The following is a 23,004-nucleotide window of genomic DNA, read 5'->3' as shown; positions in this document are numbered from 1 at the left end:
ATATTTTTTAATACATATATTTGTATTATTTGTATTTATTAATACATATATTTTAAATTTGGTTTCAGTTCATGAACTAAACTCATTGTCAGTGGCTTTGCAAGGAGAAAGGGGTGGGACTAGGGGGACGAGGAAGGAAAGTGGAAACAAGTATGAAAGCGAGAAAGTTGTACGTCGATTCTGTGGAACAACCACAATTAGCAACCGTAACTAACCGTGATAAAAGCCATGTTATCAGCCGAAATCATGTAAATAACTGTGATACAAGGCATAAGATGGTAATATCTTGTACTTGTACTTCTAACAGTTCAGCCAGCAAGTTCGACACTCACTGCACTAGCCTAGTTCAGGCTAGCAGTCAGCCTCATTGTAGTAGCTTATAGTGGACTGTTTGGTTAGCTCAAGCCTTCTCCTGTCCAACCAAAGTCTAGACCTCCCCTGACAGCCATAACCAGTTAGCGGTTTGGGCGAGCGGCAAGCCAAAACTTCCGCTGACACTATGGAAGTTTGTACCACACCTCAGCTAACTAGCCTAGCGACTCCAAGCCACTCGAGCCGCCCCTCACATGTGCTGCCGCTGCCCGAGTGCGAGAAAGGGAGGGAGAGACTGAGAGAAAACGTTTAAGAGAGAGAGTTCAGCAACGAAGTGAGTTATAACTACTGTTTTTTGCTCATAAGAGTGAAGAGGCCATTTCACACTAGCGACGACATACACCTGCAACGTCAGCAAAGGGTTCAATGCCGGTGTTCTAACAATTTGTCCTACACATCGAGTGATCCTACTGAGCATGCGCATATCATGACTATAGCGTAGTAACTTTAAGTTTCAAACATTTTATTGTGTTTTAAATGTTAAGTACAGAGTTAGCTTAATGTTATTGCTTACTCCCTAATAAGATTATTCAGGCGATCAAAACATCCTAATTATTCTTTTAATGCTGGTAATGTTTTCTGATAAGGAGATTTAGGTTATCAAACTGATGTTACCTATACGTTTCGGTGCAGGTAGCATTTTCTGATAGGGTAATTTAAGCCATCAGAACATCCTACCTATAGTTTTATGTAGAGTGCTACCTAAAAACGTGTGGTATGGTAGGACATTTCGACAAGGTAATACAATTTGACGGAACACTGGCTTAGAGCGTGAGAATGAGAGAGTGTGTGTGCATACGTGGGGCCACTGCACAGTTCAGGTGTAATAGCATGTGAATTTATGCACTTTGAGTTCGTTATAGCTTGAGGATTGTTTATTACCACCATTTGAAAAGAATTACCTTACTTTCAAAATTATACATTTGAGTTTAAATCCTTTAAGTGCAGTGTTGTGAATTAGTAAGATACTACTGAAATTCCTTGTGAATTCACCTGTTCATTTTGTGATAGTGTCACATATTAGAATCATTTTATATGGGCACCTGCAACAAAGTATGTTTTATATAATCGAAAACATCCTTTCGAACCTGTTGAACAGTGTATTTATACGTAAGATATTTAAGTGACAAAATAGTCTGCAGTTACAAGGACAAATAATTTGGCATTAGTTAAGTTTGCTGATAAGACGTTACATACTGTGAACGCTGAAAAACATAACAAATGCCTTACATCTCAGGCTAAATTAATAAACACCAAACAAAAGAGGATGTGAAACGTTCTTGTGTTCACTTATAAATATGCTCTCTATTTACGCAGCAGGGATATGACGTCACGAGCACTGTACGGCGCGCCGCTAGTGACCGGAACGGAAAGCGCGGAGTGACCGAAAGCGGGGGAAATTAGAGGTAAAGAAGGAAACACAACGGTGAGAGTGATGCCTTCAGTGTGTAAGTTATTTTTAGAGCGGCCAGATGCAATTTCTAAACACGTCCTTTTCGTTTTGTAGCGCTTAAAGTACCGTTTCTTGGCGGTCGTAAATAGTCTTTTTGGGCCTCTGCGCTGCCGTCGTTTCTGAGCCGATCCATAAGGCCCGCCCCCTCTATTCTTATTGGAGCGAAGCGTATATTCCATTCTTTCTATTGGATAGTCACCACGCCGCTCAACCCTTCATATCAATAGGAAGTGGATCTGCTGACCGATAACTCTGAACCAGAGCAACATTTTAATAAAAATAATAGTACACCTACATTTTAGTAAACATTCTGCCGTACTTAAGTTTCTGTATTTTATGCAGTTTTTATTTAATGTGCAGTTTCTGGTAGTATGAAGTCGGCCGTTGATAAGTGTATGAATTTATTATCGTGTAGCTAGTAGGGCCTTCAGTCTAGTTAGCATCATGGGTTTAAGACTTGAGTGCCGATTATAATCTAATTACGTTTGAAGAGCGCAGACTGATTATATTCTAAGTAGAACGGAACTCTCTGCTCTACAGATTCTATGTAGGTTAAATCAAAGTCCTAAATATAAGCTGGTTTCTTAATTGGCTACCATTAGCTTTCTAGCCACGGCGGAGTTAGCTGATTATCTGTGTAACTATGTAGTATCTCGTGCTGCAGACCGAAGTAAAGTTTATAATCTAAAGCGACCGTCAGATTATAATGATAATTTCTATTAAAAATGTTCACTGATTATATAATTTAACTGTGCACCGTGCGAGTCTCCTACATACTCGACCCTGAATTGGCCACCAATGCGCAATTCGCTGCCTCTATGGCTAAATATAGAATAGTTGAGTTGTGTTCACTTGCTAGTTAGTTGTGCTGTCCAGCAGACTAGCCAAAATTATGCGCAGCAGAACACGCGCTAGGAAATCATTTAGATAATAATTTAGAAGTATAGCTTAAATCAGGGCTGTCCAGTCTAATCCACTAAGGGCCGGTGTTGCTGCAGGTTTTCCCTCAGAACAAGCTGGAGCACACCTGATTCCCCTTGTTTGATTAATGTTTTCATCGTTAAAACTGCTCATCAGTATGCTGGACCAGATCTGCCAAAATAAATAAAGTAAAAAATAAATGACTCAGTAAATTAATATATGAAATAGAATTGCAAAGATAATGATAAATCTAAAAATGAATAAATATACATAGAAATTAACATATTAACAAAAAAACTTAGATAAATTAATATGTCTGCATTTTCTTTTTTTTATTAATTTATTTCTATAACTATTCATTTCTATATTTATTTATTTCCCTATTTATTTCTGTATTTCCTTGTCCTTATGATAATAAAGGGGCTGTCAATTATTTTACAGCGTTTTAATATTGGCTGAAAATGCAAGTACAGATTATTTACTCTTTCGTGTGGAGGCTGTGGTGGACAGTTCCATTTTGCTGATTCAGAGGTTGACCCTGTAGTGTTCAGAACTTTGGAGGAGGGGGTTCATCATCTTTTTCTGCAAAATTCAAATCATACCCAGACATTTGGATGCCTTTTTCATGTACTGCCTGTGGAAGCTATCAAAAGTTATTCATCGTCAGGTTTTTCTGTCCGTGACACTGAGTTGAAAGTTGGAGTTGGTGAAAGAACAGTTTAATGAACTCTTCTCCTGGTCTTGATTGCTAAGATTGCTAAACCTGAACGTGAAAAACATGCCCCGTCATTATCATATGAACGAAGAAATACAGAAATAAATAAATGAATTAATGAATCAATAATAAAAGCGAAAATATAAAAATGAACATTGACATTAATAAAAAGATGAATACAGAAATAAATTGAGAAATGTAGAACTGCAGAAAAAGGAATGTGTATAATTACAATCAAAATAAGGAATATTTATTTATTTGTTTATTTATTTATTGAGTCATTTTTTTTTTTTTATTTTAGTTATTTTTCATTTTGCACCTGCAGCTACACCGGACCTTTGTGGATAAGATTGGACACCTTTGGCTTAAATGTAGCTCTGAATCATAATGCAGTGGTTATCAATCCACTATGACTTATTATATTATTATTATATTATTATTATTATTATTATTACTACTACTTTTTTTTTAACCGCAAAAAGGTTCAGAACCCCTGTCATAGACCATAAAGTTCCAAAAGGTCCATAACGTAGTCACAATTGCTTGGTTTATTTTGTCTAGTTGGATTTGAACCTGAGTTAACATGCAACTAACAATATAAATAAGATGTTCTATTTACCTGACATTTTAAAGCAGTATAATGTAATGACATTTTGCACAGACATTTTGAGGGGCTCTAACCTGAAAAAAGGGCAGCCCTTCCCCCTCAGTTTAGGTGTCACCCATCAGCAAGTGTAATATGGTCGTTTAACTAACCACAAATCAATTTTACATTTGTAAATTGTTTTAATCTCTGTAATGCAAGTTAACACATTATTTCAGATATAGTTTCTAACTAGTTTAAGTAGCAGTATGATTTTCCATCTTGAGCTTACCGTTGCCGTCTAGTACCTAAGAATACTTTTGTCCAGTATCTATCTTTCTCTTTATTTTACTGCTACTGGCATGTACCTGTCTGATTTGTTTTCTGATGCTCAGCATCAGCATTAATTCGAATCGTAATTAGGAATACCATTGTCCACAGTATTTTACTATTCAGAATTGCTTGGACATGGTAGAACTACTGTTTAAAATGGCAAGTACCTTACATATACTTTGCTGTTTCAACTGTTCTAATCATTTCAGTTCTGAATGTCTGACTGAATCATCAACTTTCACTACGCACCACAAAAAATACACTAGGACCGTTGAACACTTTGTGTAGCCAGCTGAACTTTCATGGATGAGATGCTGGCAATGGTTTGAAGCCCAGAAATTAGACTGAAGTAGGCTATTTTGTCTAGTTTTGCATGTAAAAATGTGTACTACAATACGGAACAATTACAAAACTGTTATATAGGATTTATTGAACATATTTTCTAGCCTTACCATTGCAAATTTCACAATGGCTCTTAGAAGTATTTTGCTTGATCACCAGACTCTCCAGTGTTCTCTGAACTGGAGCTTTTGGGGTTAGCCCCCTACAGAAATGCTCTGTCGTTAACATTATGTTAATGATGAAACTCATTCACATGCCTACTATGCATAGCTTTATTTATCATTGTTTGAAATATTCATATTTACATGCAGTGGATCAGTGCTCTTTATGTACTAACAATTAGCACAATATGCCCAGAACAGCATATTGTCATATAATGTGTTGTAATGTGCCGCGATAATGATAAATATTGTAGTATTGCCTGTCCTTGCTAATGCCACAACAGTTTTTAATAGTCCTTCCTCTTTTGTCATTATAATCATCACATTCATCGTCGTTAGGGTTGTTTGCTAAAGTACTTATAGCAGCATGCTGCTATTAGTTAAGAATTTTAATGACAAACAAAATCAGGCAAAAAGTGCTATTATAATAAGCCATACAATTGATGTTATTATTCCTGTTAAAATATTGCTAATGTGTTTCAATATTAACATATAAAGCACCATAAGGTGTTGTCTCCGAGCACTGATACCCACCACTGTCCAGATGAAACCTAGAAAGTAGACTTTCTTGATTTTTGGCTTTTGCTTGAGAAAGTCTTAATTTCATGAGATTTTGTTTTGTCTTTTTATCTCAAACTTTTTGATAGTAATGTGCAAAAGTTTGGGCACCCTAATCAAATTATGTTGTGTTGGTTTTCTAAGTGAAAATAAGTACACATCCTCAACAAAAAACATTCTTCTGCACATTACTGTTTATTTGCTGAATATAACATATTAGGGAGATAAAGAAAACATAAAATGTGACCTGTGCCAAATTATGGCACTTTTTGTAATTTATGTTTTATTTTTTGGTATGTTAAGAATGTTAACATATGTTAAAAATTACATATTTATGCTTGTACCCTGTAGTGTTCACTTATTTTCACTTAGAAACTTAACCGAACTCATCATTAGACTGGTATTACAAGTGATATTTCAGTTACGTTACAGTAATTGCTTATGATTAATAAACACAGGCAATTTTTTCTCTTACCTGGCAGAACCAGGTTTACATAGTTGCAAGGGTAACACTTTACATTAAGGGTCGCAAATTAATTGATAAGTATATGCTAATAAGTAATTAAATACTCATTATTTATATATTGATTAACTGGTCATTAAGCAATAGTTACTGATTAAGTACTTAGTAATTATTAATTGAGACACAGTTAACTGATAGGTTTGTTTGTTCTTAGTTCATAGCTTAATTACGCATTAGCTGCGGACTAACTGCGACGTTTTAAATTGATATTGAATTGATAGGTGTGTTTACTCAAAAATAAGTAACATGAGAACTAACAAGTACTAAATGTCTTAATCCTGTTAATTATCTGTTAATTAATCTACTGATTTAATGTAATAATTAATTGTCTATATACATTTTTGAATAAGCAGCCTGTATTTTAGGCCTGACTAGGATTCATAGTGAAGTGTTTATAGGCTGCCCTTAATCATTAATTTGTAGCAGAATTAGTATATTAATAGTGAAGATCATCACTTTACTTGGAGGGACACAAAAAAGCAGTAAGTAATGGTTAAGTAACATGAAAGTAACAAGTAATTAATGGTGAAAATGTAAAATCAGCTCTGAGGATAGAGAAGCAGCTGAATATGTGAAGGTGATGGAAAATGTCTAGTAACGATCTAGGACTGAGTTCCATATAAGACTACACAGTGGAGGAAAATGTAATGAGAGATCAGTATATTAGCCTTCGAACTTTGAAGAGTAGCATTTATTAACAGATGCCTAAATATTACAAACAAAAAATATAAGTTGCTCAATTAAATTATAGCGGAGACCATTGCGGTGGAGTACGTTACTTATGGTATTTATTGAAACCAATGTCCCCACCGCCATGAGATCTTCCTGGAGCTCCCTCCTTGTTGTCCTTGGGTCAGCCTTGACCGTTCGGACAAGCCTGGCCTCGGAACGGGAGGAAACTTTGAAAGGCTGTCCAGGCCGTGGAAGGTTAACAGTAGTTCCATAAGCCTTCTGCTTCTGGGTGATGCTCCCAATGGTGGAGACAGGTAGGCCCAACTCCTTGGAAAGGGTTTTGTATCCCCTAGCCTTGTGACCCTCCACGACTTTGTCTCTGATGGCCTTGGAATGCTCCGTAGTTTTCCCAGGTTGAACATGTATGAGTGCTGTTCACTTGATAGGGGTGGGGCTTTTATAGTCAGAAAAGGCGGGGAAAAACAGATAATTAATCCAAGCATGTGAAGCTCATTGTTCTTAATGTCTCAATTACTTCTTAATACTTGAGGGAACCAAACAGAACTCTGGTGGTTTGAGGGGTTGAATAATAATTGACCATCTGGTAAACTTTGCAAATTTTTAAAAATTAATAAACAGAGGAATAACATTCTTTTTTGCAGCAATGCATTTCACATGTCCAGGCCCACCTACAGTCCAGATTTCACAATGCTAAGTTAACTCCAAATGTGTAAACCTGCAAAATCTGCAGGGGGTTGAATACTACTTGGAGGCACTGTATGTTGTCTGGCCCCAGAACATATTGCATCAACATGAGACCACACTTTAAAAAAAACATGTTTGTGCTTGGCAAACGAATAAGGCTATGCTATATGGTTTGTGTGTAATGGCCAAGTGATTTCTCATTATAATCAGAAAATGAAAAAGGTAACACAGTCCTGTTTTGTGCTTTCAATGTAAGAATGAAAAATATGAAATCAGAGGCTTTTTTGATTATGGGTGTGTCCTAAATCTACATTTTATTAGGTTTATTCATACCCCAAATTGAATAATTCTTAATTTTATTGTGAGTTTTGTTTATTTGAAAGGATTCTCACCAGGATATTCACCGGATTACTTTATCAGTGCCACCTCAGTGTAGCTGATGGTCGTATCACTTAAACAACTCAAATCATCATTCTATCGGTAGTACAATTTGCAGGATATGGATTTTTTTTTTATCAAAGCCTAGCACATCACATATGAGCAGGTCATGTGAGTTCATGTATTTTCATTAAAAAATTCAACCAAAACCAGGGGACACGGGCAACAAAAGATTGGTGAAGTTACATAATGCTAAAAAAAACTCCTGGTGGAACATCTCAGGAGTAATTAGGTAAATTGGCCACAGGTCAGTAACATGATTGGGTACAAAAAAAGCATCCTAGAGAGCTGAATCATTCAGATGTAAAGGTGGGGAGGGATTTGCCTCTCTATTAAGGATTGCATGGGAAAAGTGTTCTATACAGTTCTATAACAGTTCTAATAACATAAAATAGAAAAGAACTTGAGGATTTCATAGTCTATGGTACATTATATGCTTAAAAGATTCAGAGAATCTGTAGAAATCTCTGAATGCAAAGGTCAAGGCTGAAAAACAATGCTGGATGGCTTCGGAGCTTCAGGCAGCACTGTATTAAAAACAAACACGATTCTGTAGTGGAAATCACTGCATGGGCTCAGGAACACTTCGTAAAATCATTGTCACCGTGTCCTGTGGGCTAAAGAGGAGAGGGACCATTTGGCTTTTTATCAGTGCACAGTACAAAAGCCAGCATCCATGATTGTATGGGGGTGCATTAGTGCACATGGCATGGGTGATTTGCACATCTGTGAAGGCACTACTAATACATAACTTAAATGTGTACAGGTTTTTGGAGTAACATATGCCGCCATCCAGATGCTGTCTTTTTCATGGAAGGCGTTGCTTATTTCAGTAAGACAATGCCTAACCACATTGTGCATGTATTACAAACATCATGGCTCCTTCGTAGAAGAGGGGGTGCTAAACAGGCCTGCCTGCAGTCCAGACCTGTCACCCTTTGAAACATTTGGTGCAATATAAAACAAAAAATATGACAAAGGAGACAACAAACTGTTGAGCAGCTGAAATCCTGTATCAAGCATAAATGGGACAATATTTCTTTTAAAACTAGAACAATTGGTTTCCTCAGTTTCCAGACATGTTGCTGTCATCAAATTCAAAATAGGCATATATTTTTCCAAAAACAATAAACTTGCTTGGTTTCACCATTGGATGTGTTGCCTTTGTACTATTTTCAGTTAAATATAGGATTTAAACGGTTTTCACATTGCATTCTGTTTTATTTACATTTTGCACAGCATCCCAACTTTTTGGGAAACTGGGTTGTAGTTGAAAACTATATATTCTTAGATTTATATATATATATATATATATATATATATATATATATATATATATATATATATATAAATCTAAGAATATATAGTTTATATATATATATATATATATATATATATATATATATATATATATAATGTATTAATGTATACAATATACAATTTTTTCTAGTATGATGATTATCATTATTATTAACAATATTAATGATTATAACAATAATGTGGGTAATGGATAGACAAAAACAAATTATTTTTTGTTTTATTCAAATAACACTTTTTTCTGTATTTCTGTAAGAGAACACTAGAGGGTAGCAAACCATAAGACATCAGAAATCCACAGCAAAGCATCAACAGCTTTTTACACATAGTAAAACAGCTCTCTTTACTTATGTGTTGATATATTTATTCATCTGTTCCACAGGACAGTCTGATGGAGTGATAATGCCGCAGCTGGATCAACTAAAGAGGAAAATAAAGTCAAGGAAGGAAATGGCCAAGAACATTAAAGCTGGACCCTCTTTCAGTGAGCCAGACACTGAGGGCACTCTGTCTGAACCTAAAAGGGCCAATACCACTAATGTTGATGCAGCAGATGCATCTCTGTCAGAAGAAAATGAAGGAACTCAGGATAACTCTGAATCCACACATACGGACCCTACTGGCTACCTGGGGGAAAATGACATTTGTGCTTGTTCTTTTTGTGATTTTGTGGCAAAAACCCCAACTGCACTGAAAATTCACTCTAAACGGAAACATTCTCGGAGGGCTTTGAGCTCCCACACAGAAAATGTCTCTCAGAAGAACTGTGGAGAATCAGCTCTTTCTGATGTTAAAGAGATGGAAACCATTCTATACACAGACAGAGAAGACCCGTATATGCCTGAACACTTAGCAGTACCAACACAACCAGAAATGACATTACTAATACCACAGAAAAATGTGCGACTCAAACAATCAGAAACTACTTCCAGTTATCAAACAGAAAACAGACCAGAGCAGTCTGCTGCAAATGAGGCTGAAACAACACAGAATCACTCTGATCAGTCAGCAGGGGACATCTCCAGCCCCACACAGATTCTTCTGGAAATGGTTGACCCTTCGTTAAGCGACAAAAGAAAGTATGGTACATGTGAAATGAAGACAGTAGATGTAGGTGCAGAGAACAGTCAGGTTGGATCGACTTGTAGCTCTGATGTGGAGAGTAAACAAACCAGCAAAAGGTGCCCAAAGCCGAAAGTCCTGCATGCATGCTCCAACTGTGGACATGAATTTCGAGATAGGCCTAGTCTAGAGATGCACGTGAAAAGACGACACACAAAGGAAATGAACTACTTTTGCGAGTTCTGCTCGTACTCATGTGTGGCCAAGTGTGATTACGAGAAGCACTGCATGAGCAATAAGCACAGAAGAAAAATATTAGAGAAGCAAGAAACATCTTTCAAGGTGGATAAAGTTGGCTCTACAGGGGACATGTCTGAGCACCAGTGCAGCAGCTGCTCTTTCACAGCCAGCAGCTCCATCCTGCTTGTTGAGCACATGAAACTGCAGCATGGTGCAGAGAACAGGCTGCACTGCCAGATGTGCCACATTTACACATGCACAGCTGAGGCAATGCAGGCACACCTGGAAGGACCCCTCCACTTGCAGGCCGCTCAGGAGAAAAATACCAGTCCACTGTACCAGCACTGCGTGGAAAAGGTTCTGGTGATTCTTTCCAATGAACAGAGAGAGGAAGAGCAGAGAGGAGAGATAAGTGAGCAAGGGGGTAAGGGAGAGGTGGAGCCTCAGAGTGTTTCTAAGTGTGTCCCAGAGTTTCAGGAAACTGCAATTTTTTCAGCGGAAGAAAACTTTGAGGGAACCATTACTCACAGACGAAAGCGCGGGAGACCGAAATCAAGTCATGTAACTACCTGCAGCCACTGTGGCCTCATTGCGTCCAATCCCACGAACCTCAGCGTGCATATCCGCCGTAGGCACAGTCGCCTGTACAGCTTCTTCTGCAAGCTCTGCAACTATTACTGCGTAACTAAAGGGGACATGGACCGCCACTGTGAGACTAAGAAGCATGTTAAACGAGCACAGGTAGACGGGGGTGGTGGGGCCGTGGTGTGTTTGGACACTGAGCAGGCAGTTCACATGAGTGAGGAGGAGGTGATGTGGGCTGCTCAAACGAAAGGAGCGACCGGAGAAGAAAAAGATGGTGATGAAATGGAGCAAACTCTGAGTGAGGCACCATGTAAAAAAAACAAGTACGAATTGGTGAACTCATGCAGTCACTGTGATTTCGTTGCCCACTCTATGGCCTCCCTTGGGCTCCATGTGCGGCGCAAACACATACGGGACTTTGAGTTTGTTTGCCTGGCATGCAGTTATTATGCCGTGACGCGCAGGGAGATGTCCCGACACATGGCCACAGAAAAACACAAACAAAAGCGGGACACGTATCTGCAGCAGAGGGACAGAAAAGATTCAGCTGAGGTGAATCAGCACACACACTTAGCACCAGCTAACCAAACAACCTTCACTGAAGATGCACACCAGAACGTGGAGAAACCCTCAGCTAAAGAGACAGGAGATTCAGCAGAAGCTCTAGAAGGAAGTGATGGAGTGGAGAATGATATGACCTTAGAAAGGGCCTCTAAGACCAAAGAGCCAAACCAAAGTTCTGCTGAAAATCTGTGTGGCCCAGTGCAGTCAAACAGTTCAGGCAAACGTGCAGTGGAGGACACCGAGGAGGATGATGAAGATGAGGAATCACTGGAGGTGAGAACTGATGGTGAGAACCTGCCTCTGAGAGCCACTCCATTTGATGAATGCATTTTCCCCCTTAAAGCACAGGCTGAGGCCCTGCAAGAGGTGACTGAAGGAGAACCTAAACCAACCACCAGTGCATCAAGCCTGCAGGAGGTGAAAAACCAGAGGCCAGCCAGAAGTGCTGGCACTAAAGGAGCTGCTCCGAACCCACGGATCCGCTGTGAAGATTGTGGCTTCTTGGCTGATGGACTGAGCGGCTTGAATGTCCACATCTCCATGAAACATCCGTCCAAGGAGAAGCATTTCCACTGCCTGCTGTGCGGAAAGTCCTTCTACACAGACAGCAACCTGCAACAGCATCTGAGCAGCGCTGCACACCTGCGCAATGAGCAGGGCAGTGTGGAGGAGCTTCCAGAAGGGGGCGCCAGCTTCAAATGTGTGCGGTGCAGTGAGCTTTGTGGGACAGAACAGGAGCTTTTCTTGCACATCAAAGAGAAACACGAGGAACTGCTGAGGGAGGTTAATAAGTACATTCTAGAGGACACAGAGCAAATCAACCGTGAACGGCAGGAGAACCAGGGCAGTGTCTGTAAATACTGTGGAAAAGTCTGCAAGAGCAGCAACTCCATGGCCTTCCTGGCTCATGTGCGCACACACACAGGTACCACAGGCTGTTTTTATTGGTTCACCAGCAACTTTTCACAGTATACACAAACACATTCAGTCCATTCTCAAATATAAAGCAAGACTGGATATAAAGTAAGATTAGCCTACCTTCAGGTTATTGAGTTCGCAACTGGAGAGCTTTAGTACACGGTTTGTATATTTTATTTTAGTAGCCAATACTGTGTAGTAATCAGTATTCATGCATTTTGTCACAGGGCAATCATTTCCATTTTTATAGAAAGACTATAACAGACACAGGTTCTTTTGTTAAAATTGAAAAAAAAAATGTACATAATTTTTTAGTTTAATGTAGTCTCCTGTGCTCTTTCAAGGACAACTGTGTAAAACAGCATTTTATTGCTCTTTCACTTACAGTTGAACTGAAATTTTGATCTGATGAGAAATATGAAATACAATATAACGTGAACTCTGATCTGATGTGAAGTTAATTCTTATAAAATATGAAGTAAATTTTAATCTTGACCTGAAGTGAATTCTAATCTGAATCTGACACTATTTTCTAAATAAAACTGACTAAAATGATATCAAACATCCAACTGTAAAACATCTGGTGATTTTCTCTTCTCTATGTTTACAGGATCGAAGCCATTCATGTGTAAAATATGTAATTTTGCTACAGCACAGCTCGGAGACGCGAGGAACCACGTAAAGAGACACCTGGGCATGAGGGAGTATAAATGCCACGTCTGTGGGTGAGTGTGAAAGTAGCAGTGTTATTTCATAGGAGATTTTTTTGTTCTAGAAGATATTCGTATATTTCAGTGATTTGAATATGGCTGAAATACATTTCAGTGTCTAAATGAGCCACAAGCGGGCTCTGGTGTGTTTGGAGGAGACTTTTATTTTGGAATAATACTGTTATAGTTCAGAGATTTGCCCGACCATATTAATATCACACAGAAGTTGTCAAACAGCACTTTCAGTCTTTAAAACCCGCACACACACACACAAACACGCGGATACACACACGTCTCACTCAACCAGCTTGCATACATTTTTTTTTATTTTCCAGCAGGAATCCTCTTTTTTTGTGAATCTTTTACATTGTTATATGTGATATATGTGAATCTACAGTAAGCATTCTGCTCACCACAGAACAGGTTTGATTCTGACTAACAAAAGCTTTACTGACAAATTTAGATGATAATGACTTAAATCTGAGGAAGCAAAGTAGAGTGGCTGATGTTAGAGGAACAGAAAGCCAAAATTAAACCTCTTCTCTGGTGTCAGGAGCTGTAGCCTCCTAGCTGAGCTAATGCTACCTGGGTCCTCTCTAGCAAACTTAGCTTAGCTAAAGAGAACCGAACAACCCAGTGCAGGTTCGATTTGACTAACCAGTGCTCTGCTATCACAAGTATAGATGATAAAAACTTATAACAGCGAGAGCAAAGTTGACTGATTGGTGGTGGAGAGAAAGCCGAAATCGGACCCGTTCTGTTGTGCTTTAAGCTGTAGCCTGCTAGGCTAAACTAATGTGAATGTACTATGCTTCCCTTCACAATATGGGCTTGGTTCTAACGAACCCATGATTAAAACACACGTTTAGAGGTAGATAAAGACTGTCTGAGAGCACAGTATTGGAATGACTGGTGTTGAAGTGACAGAAGGATAAAAGACTTGTTCTGTGAGCCATCTTCTGCTTGGCGGCATTAATGCTGGTGTAATTACGCCAGCCACAGGTGAAACCCGCAGCACACGCTGTTTCAGTAATTGATACTCAAATACCACACGTTTAGAGGATAAAGAAAGAGCACGCAGAAACTGGTGTTGGAGTGACAGACGTAATCAAATGTATTTTGTGGTGGATGGTGTATGTGTATCTATTAGCCTGTTAGCATTTAGCCACTTGTTTGTGCAGTTTTCTTCAGTACTTTCTGATTCTGATTTAGTGGTACAACAGATGGAAAAGTACGGCCCAGTACGGCCTTTAGAACCATTTGACTCGATGGTGGAAAAGAGGTCATTGTGATCTGATCACTCATACCTCCTTCGGAGGTGGTCAGGAATGCATATCGTCACAGGTCATTTGTAGTGTGAACGCTAAAGTGTCTTGACGCGTCCTCGACCGCGTTAGCGGACCACCTTAATGAAGTGCATCATCACAGCAGCTCCGTGAGGTAATTTTTTGTTTTTTCTAACGTTTGTTTACAAGTGTCATTAGCAGTTCATGTGGCCTAAATGTTTGTAACCGCCCTTTCATTTGAAAAGAATGTGAGTCCATGGTACATTTTTTTCTGACACCAAATGTAGCGAGAGACTGATGTAGTGAATGTGGGTGGGACTATTCTTCCAGTCACAAAATCAGGTCACTGGAGACGCTTTCGAGACAAAAGGAAATGCAAAGCGTAAATGGCTATGCTAGACCTGTCACATTTATGATATGATCGCCTGATCACAGTTATTTAAACTGACCGCAGTCATTTTCCACAGTCTTTAGATTTTCTCAGTATTATTAAGCCAACACAAACTCAATGTGAATTGAGTGTGTTGGGTTGAGGCAAATAAATGTAAATAAAATAAAGCAACGAATGTATTCTTTGAGACATCATGGTACATTTGTAAGCAAGAAAGTTTTAACTTGGTGCTCTAACATGTTTAGAGGGCAGCGCTGAATAATGTTTGTTAGCTATGTAGCTAATTTTCATGTTTTTAAGCATGCATGTTAACAGAATGTGTTTTTTTGCTTGTATTTTTGCTCTAAAGAAAAATATAAGCTTGTGTGTGCATGCTTCAAGCAGTGTAGTGTATCTATTCAACAGCAATACTAGTGTTAGCTACCAAGTAAACATAGCTAGACTAATAAACAAGTTTGGCCACTTTTAGTAGATGCACACAATGAACAAGGAAAAATTAAATCTCTGTGACAGTTAAATCATTAATTGCACTTATGTATTTGACAATTAATTGTTAGCTAAAATATTCATGATCATTACAGCCCTCGGATAAACATCTCATTGTCTACTTATGATTGGATCACTCAAGGTGGATGTTAATACCAAGTGTTAAACAGGGCCAGAAATACTCCTTTTAGAATTACTAATACATAATTAAACTGTGAGCCACTGTGAATTAAAAGATAAACGTTTTATACATATAAGCTAAAACTGGCTTGCCGACTGGTTGATGTCTACTAATCACATTTATTCAATTATTGATGTGTTCACTTTGTTTTTAAAAGCTGTTTATGTAAGTGGACCTTTGGGACATGTAGTAATTAGTCTCCATGGAAGGTTAAATGTCCACTTAGCTTAAATTTGTAGATTAAGTAAAGTGAATGTAAGAGTGTGAGGAGTTGTCATTCTAAATTGTAGCCAGCCATGCTTAAAAGTATATTAAAAAATATTTAACAACACATTTAACAACATACGTATTCAACGCATTTCTTGCAGACAATAGGCTGGTCAAACTTTCATGCAATTAGTGGCATGTTGTGAGTGGCCTAAAAATAATGCATCTTGACAGTTACATGAAGCAATACAAAAACAGTGTGTGACAGTTCAACAGAAACCAGACGCTTGCGGATGGAAAGTTGATGACAGTTTAGTAACCAACAGCAAACAGAGCAAAAAGGGCAGAGCAAAATCATCGTCATGAAACAGGCAAAAAGTCAAAAAACACAGATCAATCAGTAAAGGCAGAAGTACCAGAGGGATGAAGCAAAATACAAAACAGGAGAAAAAAAGCAGTGGTCAAAAACACGAAAGTCAGATAATCAGAATATAAACGCTCAGTAAGTCTCAGGGAAACAATACCTCGCAACGAACCTAACTAAAGCCCGGGCTTATATACTACTAGTTCGCTGTCTCATAAAAATACACACAGGTGAAAGCAGTTAGTATTCCGGTGATTGTGAGCGCTGATAGGAGTGTTTGCGCGAGTCACTGGTCACGTGAGCCCCTACTGCTCTATGGGCAATGGAGTCTCTGTCGGAATCCGAGTCCGCGTTCGATGGCAGAGTCACATGATCTCCCATGGGATTCTGGGAGATGAAGTCCGTTTCAAGAGAGCATGCCATAGGCGTGACACAGTGTTGCACACAACGCATTAAATTAATTCAATTAGATAGTTAGTAGCTGCTTGTATTTTTGAAATACTGCATTGTTCTTGCTATAATGTCATGAAGTGTAATTTACATATTTGCAGCATTTGTCAACTTTCAATTTTTTTCCAGTTGACAATGCCATTCTTTTTTCTTTATCTTTATAGGTTCTTTACTTATATATTTGAGTTTTTTGTCTGTTGTATATACATTATGCTTTGAAAATGAATGTAGAAATTACAGTTATATCCTGATTGATGTCTCACGTATCCTCTCATAGAGGCACAAGAAGTTCATCGCAGACCATGACTCACTCTCCCTTCTATAATCATTTTCGTTGCTTGGGTCCCAAAGAAATCTGAGATCTGCATAAAAAAGGGACATAAAGTAATTTCAGTCAAAAGGGGGAAGGTCTTCTTTCCACCACCCAATAAACTGTCTTCAGGTTTAGTTTTTTTTTGTCCATTAGTCCGATAAAATTGGATTTATTGATTAAATGATTTTAATAAAATCATTTGTTATATGTGATCACATGACGCGCTATCACCGTTTTAATTGACTGTTTCATGAAATTTGTTTTATAAAATTGAGATGCTTATAATGGTGGATGCTTCGATACAGTTTTTTTCAGACGGAGTATGAGTACACATTTTTTAGTACTCACCGTTACTGAGTCTGATACCATACTGAGTAATCTACTTACAGTTAAGTAGTTGTTAGTGTTAATGTGTGCAACTTTAACAGTTAAATTCATTACATTTATCTGATTTTAAATGAAGTGCATTAGCTAGCTATGCATATATATTATTCAACGCTACCTTGGATTGAGTAGCGCTGCAGTGGAGATGAGCAGGTTTTGTTCCACATCAGAAAACCTTTTCTGTACAGCTGTAATTTTGCTCCTTATCTATGTCTTTCAACAGCAGTCTCTGTAGGACAGAGACAGCAGGAATTACATCCGAGAAGCTCATATGTAGTGTTTTATACATTCTCAGAGTCTTGGCTGGTTGAGCTATAGTTGAATGTCCTCTAAAGCCAAACATACATTGTGTGATTTCTAATATCTTGTTATTTGGTGAGTCTGTACGTTTGAACAGACCACCATGTATGGACAAAGCCTACGATTTATATACTCACAGTGCATGAAAACGCTCTGTCTGTGAATAGTTATCAATGAAGTTGTTTTTATTCACAATAACATTCTGCGTGCCCCATTCTGAGCAAAGACAAAATGAGCAGTGCTGCCAACACTGTGAACTGAAGCTAAACCAGGCAGTGATGTACACAGTAGGACGATATGTCCTGTATATAACCTGTTTTACAAAATATCACTGTAGTAATGTTTACACCTCAACTCTGTTGAGTCAAACACAGTAAAGTCAGCATAGATGACAATGTCGACTTTTTTCCACCTCTGTTTTGCTAGCCTACATGTCTTTACCCGTATTGGGAAAGTTTCTGTGATTGTGTGTTTATCAATGCATCCCTATTTACAACTGTTGCGGCTGAGTTTCATGAGTTGCAGGATGCTTTATGTTAAGCAACTCAAGTGCAATTTGGTGTTGCATAGATTTTATTAAAATATCGATGAGTATTGTTCATCACAGAACTGTCTGACTCACACAGTTGGTCTGAATTAGATTTTTTTTGTATGAATTTTAAAAACTCAATCTCAGAACCTTAGCTTCCTCTGATTCTTCATTTTACTCTCTTTTGTCATTTAGATAGTTGCTAATACTTGCATGAAGCACTGAAAGTACTGACTGTTTTGGGATAGTTTTGGCTGTAGTCATCAGACAGCATGTTTGGTTCTGTTTTTTTATCAACAAGAAACGCACCTGCATCATCATTTATCTAAGAATTTTAATAAGTTTTAATGAGAGTTTTCATAAGGGTTTTGGCTTAATGGTGTTTTTTTAGCCTGTGAAATGTCCTCAGAGGACAAGCAAAGAGGTTTTATATCCAAAACACTGTTTTTAATTAAGCTCAGATAAACAAAGCTAATAGTAAGCAGCTGATCCCTCTCATCAACAGAAAAAATGAATATATTGTTCACTTACAAATTCTAAATTTGCTGATTGTACTCTGCTGGGATTGGTAGTAGTAGAATGATGGAGTATTTATCACATGAAATGCATAGGTTCATTAAAATAGGGTTGGAGTTTATAGAGCTCTGTCCTTTTTTGAATTAGTATTCTATAGAATTGTGAGTTATTGACCTATATTCTCTGTTTAGGAAGTGTTTTAGTATTGTGGTGTTGAAAAGAACAAGCCTAGTGTTGGGGCTCTTCTAATGCTCTCTGTCAACTGGTTCCATTTAAGAGCAGCATAGTAGCTCAACACTGCTACTCCGTATTTTTTGTGAATCCAGTTAGGAGATCATTACGGTATTCAATCCTGCTAGAAATAACGGCATGGATGAGTTTTTCTAAGTCTGGTTTAGTCAGAAAAGCTCTAATATTGTCGATGTTTTTAAAGGTGATACAATGTTGGTTAAGTAACTGCTTTGACATGCTAAAACTGACATCAGAGTGCATTAGCACACCAAGGTTACATGCTAGTTCTTTAAATTCTAGGTCTCTCGAATGCAAATAGGCAGCAAGTCTGTGCCTCTAATTGCTATTCCTGAATAAAATAATCTGTTTTATCTTTATTCAACTGCAGAACGTTTTGTCCCAAACAGTTAGTGATGTGCTCAAGGCAGTTACAAAGTGAGCCAAGGGGATCATAGTTGTTGGGGGAGAAGCCCAAAAAAATCTGTGTCATTCCATAGTCCTGCAGGATTTGGCCAAGAGGAAGCATGTATAAATTAAATAAGAGTGGCCCATGATTCGAACCCTGGAGGACACCCCAGTTCATTGACATGCTCTCAGAAACATTTTCTATTTCTTAAAAGAAGTTCCTTCCTTGCACGTATGAACTGAACCATTTTAGGACAGTTCCCGAGAGTCCAACCCAGTTCTCAGGTCTGTCTGTAAGAACTAGTCAGGTCAGTAGTATCAAAGGCAAAACTAAGATCAAGCAGTAGTAGAACAGCTATTTTTCTGAAATCTGAGTCTGATTTTAAATGCGTTTTATTAATGACATTAATTAGAGCTGTCTCAGTACTATGATTAGGGTGGAATCATGAGTGAAATTTGCCTAGACAGCTATTTAAGAATAGAAAGCCAGTAAGTTGCTTAAAGACAATTTTCTTAATGATTTTTTTTTAATAAAATGGAGATTTGAAATACGTCTGTAATTAGAAGCAAGCTAGATTAGATTCTATATTAGATTAGATTCTAGATTAGAAGCATCCCCTGAGTTCTGATTTTTTAAGAGAGGCTTCACAGGGACTGCTACTGAGTGAAACACATTCTCTAAAAAGTTAGTTGGTAACGTGTCAAGACTGCAAGTGGATGATTTAAGATGATTCATTATATTGATTACAATTTCATTATTAATAACATTAAACTGGGACATTTTAACCATGATCTTTATGTGGAGAAGAAACAAGTTCACTGGTGGGTATAGTTGTACTAATGGCTTGTCTCATATATTTTAGTGTTCAAAAGTATGCAAACTTGTTACATCTCATCTTTAAAGATTTTTTTTGTGAATCTGAAGCTTGGTTTTACCCCATTTACATTGAACCTTCCCACAGTGTCTCTTTTGGAGTTAAACTGCAGTAGCATTTCTCCATGGTGCTTTCTGTGAGCATGACATGGTTTAACTTTAACTGGTGCAATCTCCAATTTTTTGAGTTGAAGCTGTCCAGAAGGTCTGCATGGTACAGTGTACATTATGCTCCTGAGAAGTATAGCTGTGCTGTCATTTATAAATGTCGTGATTTGATCTGTAGTGATGTCCACATTTCATAGAAAACACTGTAATGATCTGACAATGTGATATCCCTTTGAGATAACCCCATGCAGAATGTGGCCACGACAGTGTGTGCTCCTGGTCACATTCTCATAGAGTCCAATATGGCATAAGGTCACATGCTGAGAGAGTCCAATATGACATAGTTCCTTGGCATAATTGTCCTGGGAATTGTCAATATGTATGTTAAAATCACCAGCAATAACAAATTGATTAAAATCAGTGAACATAAAAGATAGTATATCTGTAAATTTATCAGTAAAATTTGCATTGTACTTTGGAAGCTTGCAGACAATTATTGGTGCCCCTTTCAAAACTGCTCAGAGATATCATTTGCATGTGAAGTCACCACGAAATGCTTGCACTGGAAAGAATCAGAAAACAGAGCAGCTGTACCTCCACCTTTCTTGCTGGCACGAAAGACATTTATAAAATTTGGTGTAGCTGACGCAACACAGTTGCAGCACAATATTCATTTAACTATGCTTCTGTTAAAAGCATATAATCAAGCTTTGCACTGCAATACAATCATTGATTAAGTAAAACTAACTTGGTAACCTGTCTGCTTTGCTCCAAATGTTGTGACTCACATTTTATGTACTGCAGATTGGGTACATTCGTATTATCTGGCATTGGATTTTGCTTCTACATCAATGAGGTTTGGTGTACAGATGTCACAGTACTAAATAAATACTGTAGCCCAAACTTAGTTAGATTCAGTGTTCATAAACTGCAAGTCAGTTTATTCACTGCAGGAGTTTTCCTCCTTCATCCTGGTTGGTGTTTGCATCCCACCAAAAGCCAGTATGAATGATGTACTGCAAACCCTGGCTGATCAACCGGCTTGGAACAAAAATATGTGGACTCACTCTTTATAATCCTTGGGGACTTTAACAGAGCAAAATTAAACCACAAACTACCAAAATATAGGGAGCGTATTAATTGTCCCACCAGGGATAATAACACACTGGACCACTGCTACACTAATTTCAAAGATGCATATTGCTGTGTTCCCCAGGCAGCTTTTGGGCACTCTGATGCTTGGTTCATTCTGTTCCAACCTACAGGTAGAATCTAAAATCTGCAAAGTCTGTAGTAAAAACCGTGAAGAAATGGACTAGAGAGGCAAAGCGAGAATTGCAAGACTATTTTGAATGTACCAATTGGAGTGTTTTTGAAGCTGCAGCTGACAACCTGGATGAACTGACTGACACTGTGACATCTTACATCAATTTTTGCAAAGAGATGTGTGTGCCAACAAAGACGTTCCACACATACAAAAGTAACAAGCCATGGTTCACAACCAAACTAACACAGCTTCATCTGCTATGGCAGATGACTGTAGAATAGGATATAGAGCCCTGTAGAAACAGGCCAGAAACTCACTGACAAAGGAGATCAGATGGGCTAAAAAGCTTACTCTCTGCACTGCTCTTCTCTCTCTATACTTACTGAACCTCTAAGGAATCATCTGTTAAACTACTGAAGTTTGCAGATGACACCACAGTCATCGGACTCATCCAAGATGGCGACGAATTTGCATATTGGTGGGAGGTCGAAAGGCTGGTGCTCAGGTGCAATCAGAACAACTTGAAGCTGAACACACTCAAGACTGTGGAGATGACTGGATTTTAGGAAACACCCCTCAGCACTGCTCCCTCTCACAAGACTTGAAGTGGGAGACCAACATCAACTCCATCCTCAATAAGGGCCAGCAGAGGATGTATTTTCTATAGCAAATGAGGACGTTGGGCCTGGTTTAGAGCAGTCACAAAACAGGATAGTAACAGACTGCAACGAACAGTAAAGACATCTGAAAGAATCATTAGTGCTCCCCTACCCACCCTCCTGGACTTATACTCTTCAAGAACCAGGAATCGGGCAGGGAAAAATATTACAGATTCCTCGCACCCTCAACACAACCTTTTTCAACTTCTCTCTTCCGGTATGCACTACAGAAACCTGTTCACTATCAGACACAGGAGCAGTTTCTTTTCTCAGGCCATCACTCTCATAAACAACTGACCAGTAATATTATCTGCTAGGCCATAGCTACTCCTGTTTTTTTTCCAGATCGTTATTACACCCATACCATCTGTAGAATTGTACAGCACAATTCCATTCCTATACATGATGTAGATTACTGTTGTTTGTACTACCACACATTATGTATGTTGTTTGTCCCTATTTAATCTTATTTCTTGTCTGTAAAATATATTGTCTGTGTCTTATTGTACTTATATTGTTGGCTTATTACTTGTGTACTGTGTATACTGTGTATTGTCTGTTAATTACATGTACATTATCTGTATATTGCATATGATACTAGAGGGACACCAACGGCTGGAACCACGTTCCTTGTGTGTGTCAACATACTTGGCCAACAAATCTGATTCTGACATTCTTTGACATGTAGTCCCTGTTCTTTCTGCTTCTGATAAGTACTGGAATGGGAGAGATTACAGGCACACAGGGTCCAAGCTTGTTTTGAAAACATGTACTGCTGACATTAACACTGTGGCAGCGAGGACATGAAGAATATTAGTTTGCCAGATTACATGAAAAATGGAGTGGCCTCTTTAATTTCAGCAGAAGAGGGTGAGTGGAGC

At 38.3% G+C, this 23,004-nt stretch overlaps 1 protein-coding gene across 5 annotated transcripts in view; it reads left to right on the top strand.

Moving 5' to 3' along the window:
• Nucleotides 1-542: 542 nt before the first annotated feature.
• The window catches only part of znf407 (zinc finger protein 407), a 94,202-nt gene continuing 71,740 nt past the window's right edge, over nt 543-23,004 (top strand). The window contains exons 1-4 of one of the 5 annotated variants that reach the window (XM_036556156.1): nt 602-646; nt 1,690-1,798; nt 9,476-12,469; nt 13,073-13,187. In XM_036556156.1, the coding sequence (XP_036412049.1) occupies nt 9,496-12,469; nt 13,073-13,187 (3,089 nt within the window). In that variant the 5' untranslated portion in view covers nt 602-646; nt 1,690-1,798; nt 9,476-9,495. Of the gene's footprint in view, nt 647-1,689; nt 1,821-8,550; nt 8,609-9,475; nt 12,470-13,072; nt 13,188-23,004 lie in introns of those variants that run through there. The other 4 variants (XM_036556155.1, XM_036556157.1, XM_036556158.1 and 1 more) reach the window with 4 other exon arrangements.

Source organism: Colossoma macropomum, unplaced genomic scaffold (assembly GCF_904425465.1).
Source record: "Colossoma macropomum unplaced genomic scaffold, Colossoma_macropomum, whole genome shotgun sequence".
Taxonomy (NCBI): Eukaryota; Metazoa; Chordata; class Actinopteri; order Characiformes; family Serrasalmidae; genus Colossoma; species Colossoma macropomum.
Note: the sequence above shows the minus strand (reverse complement) of the source record. Positions and strands in the feature narration are given on the sequence as shown.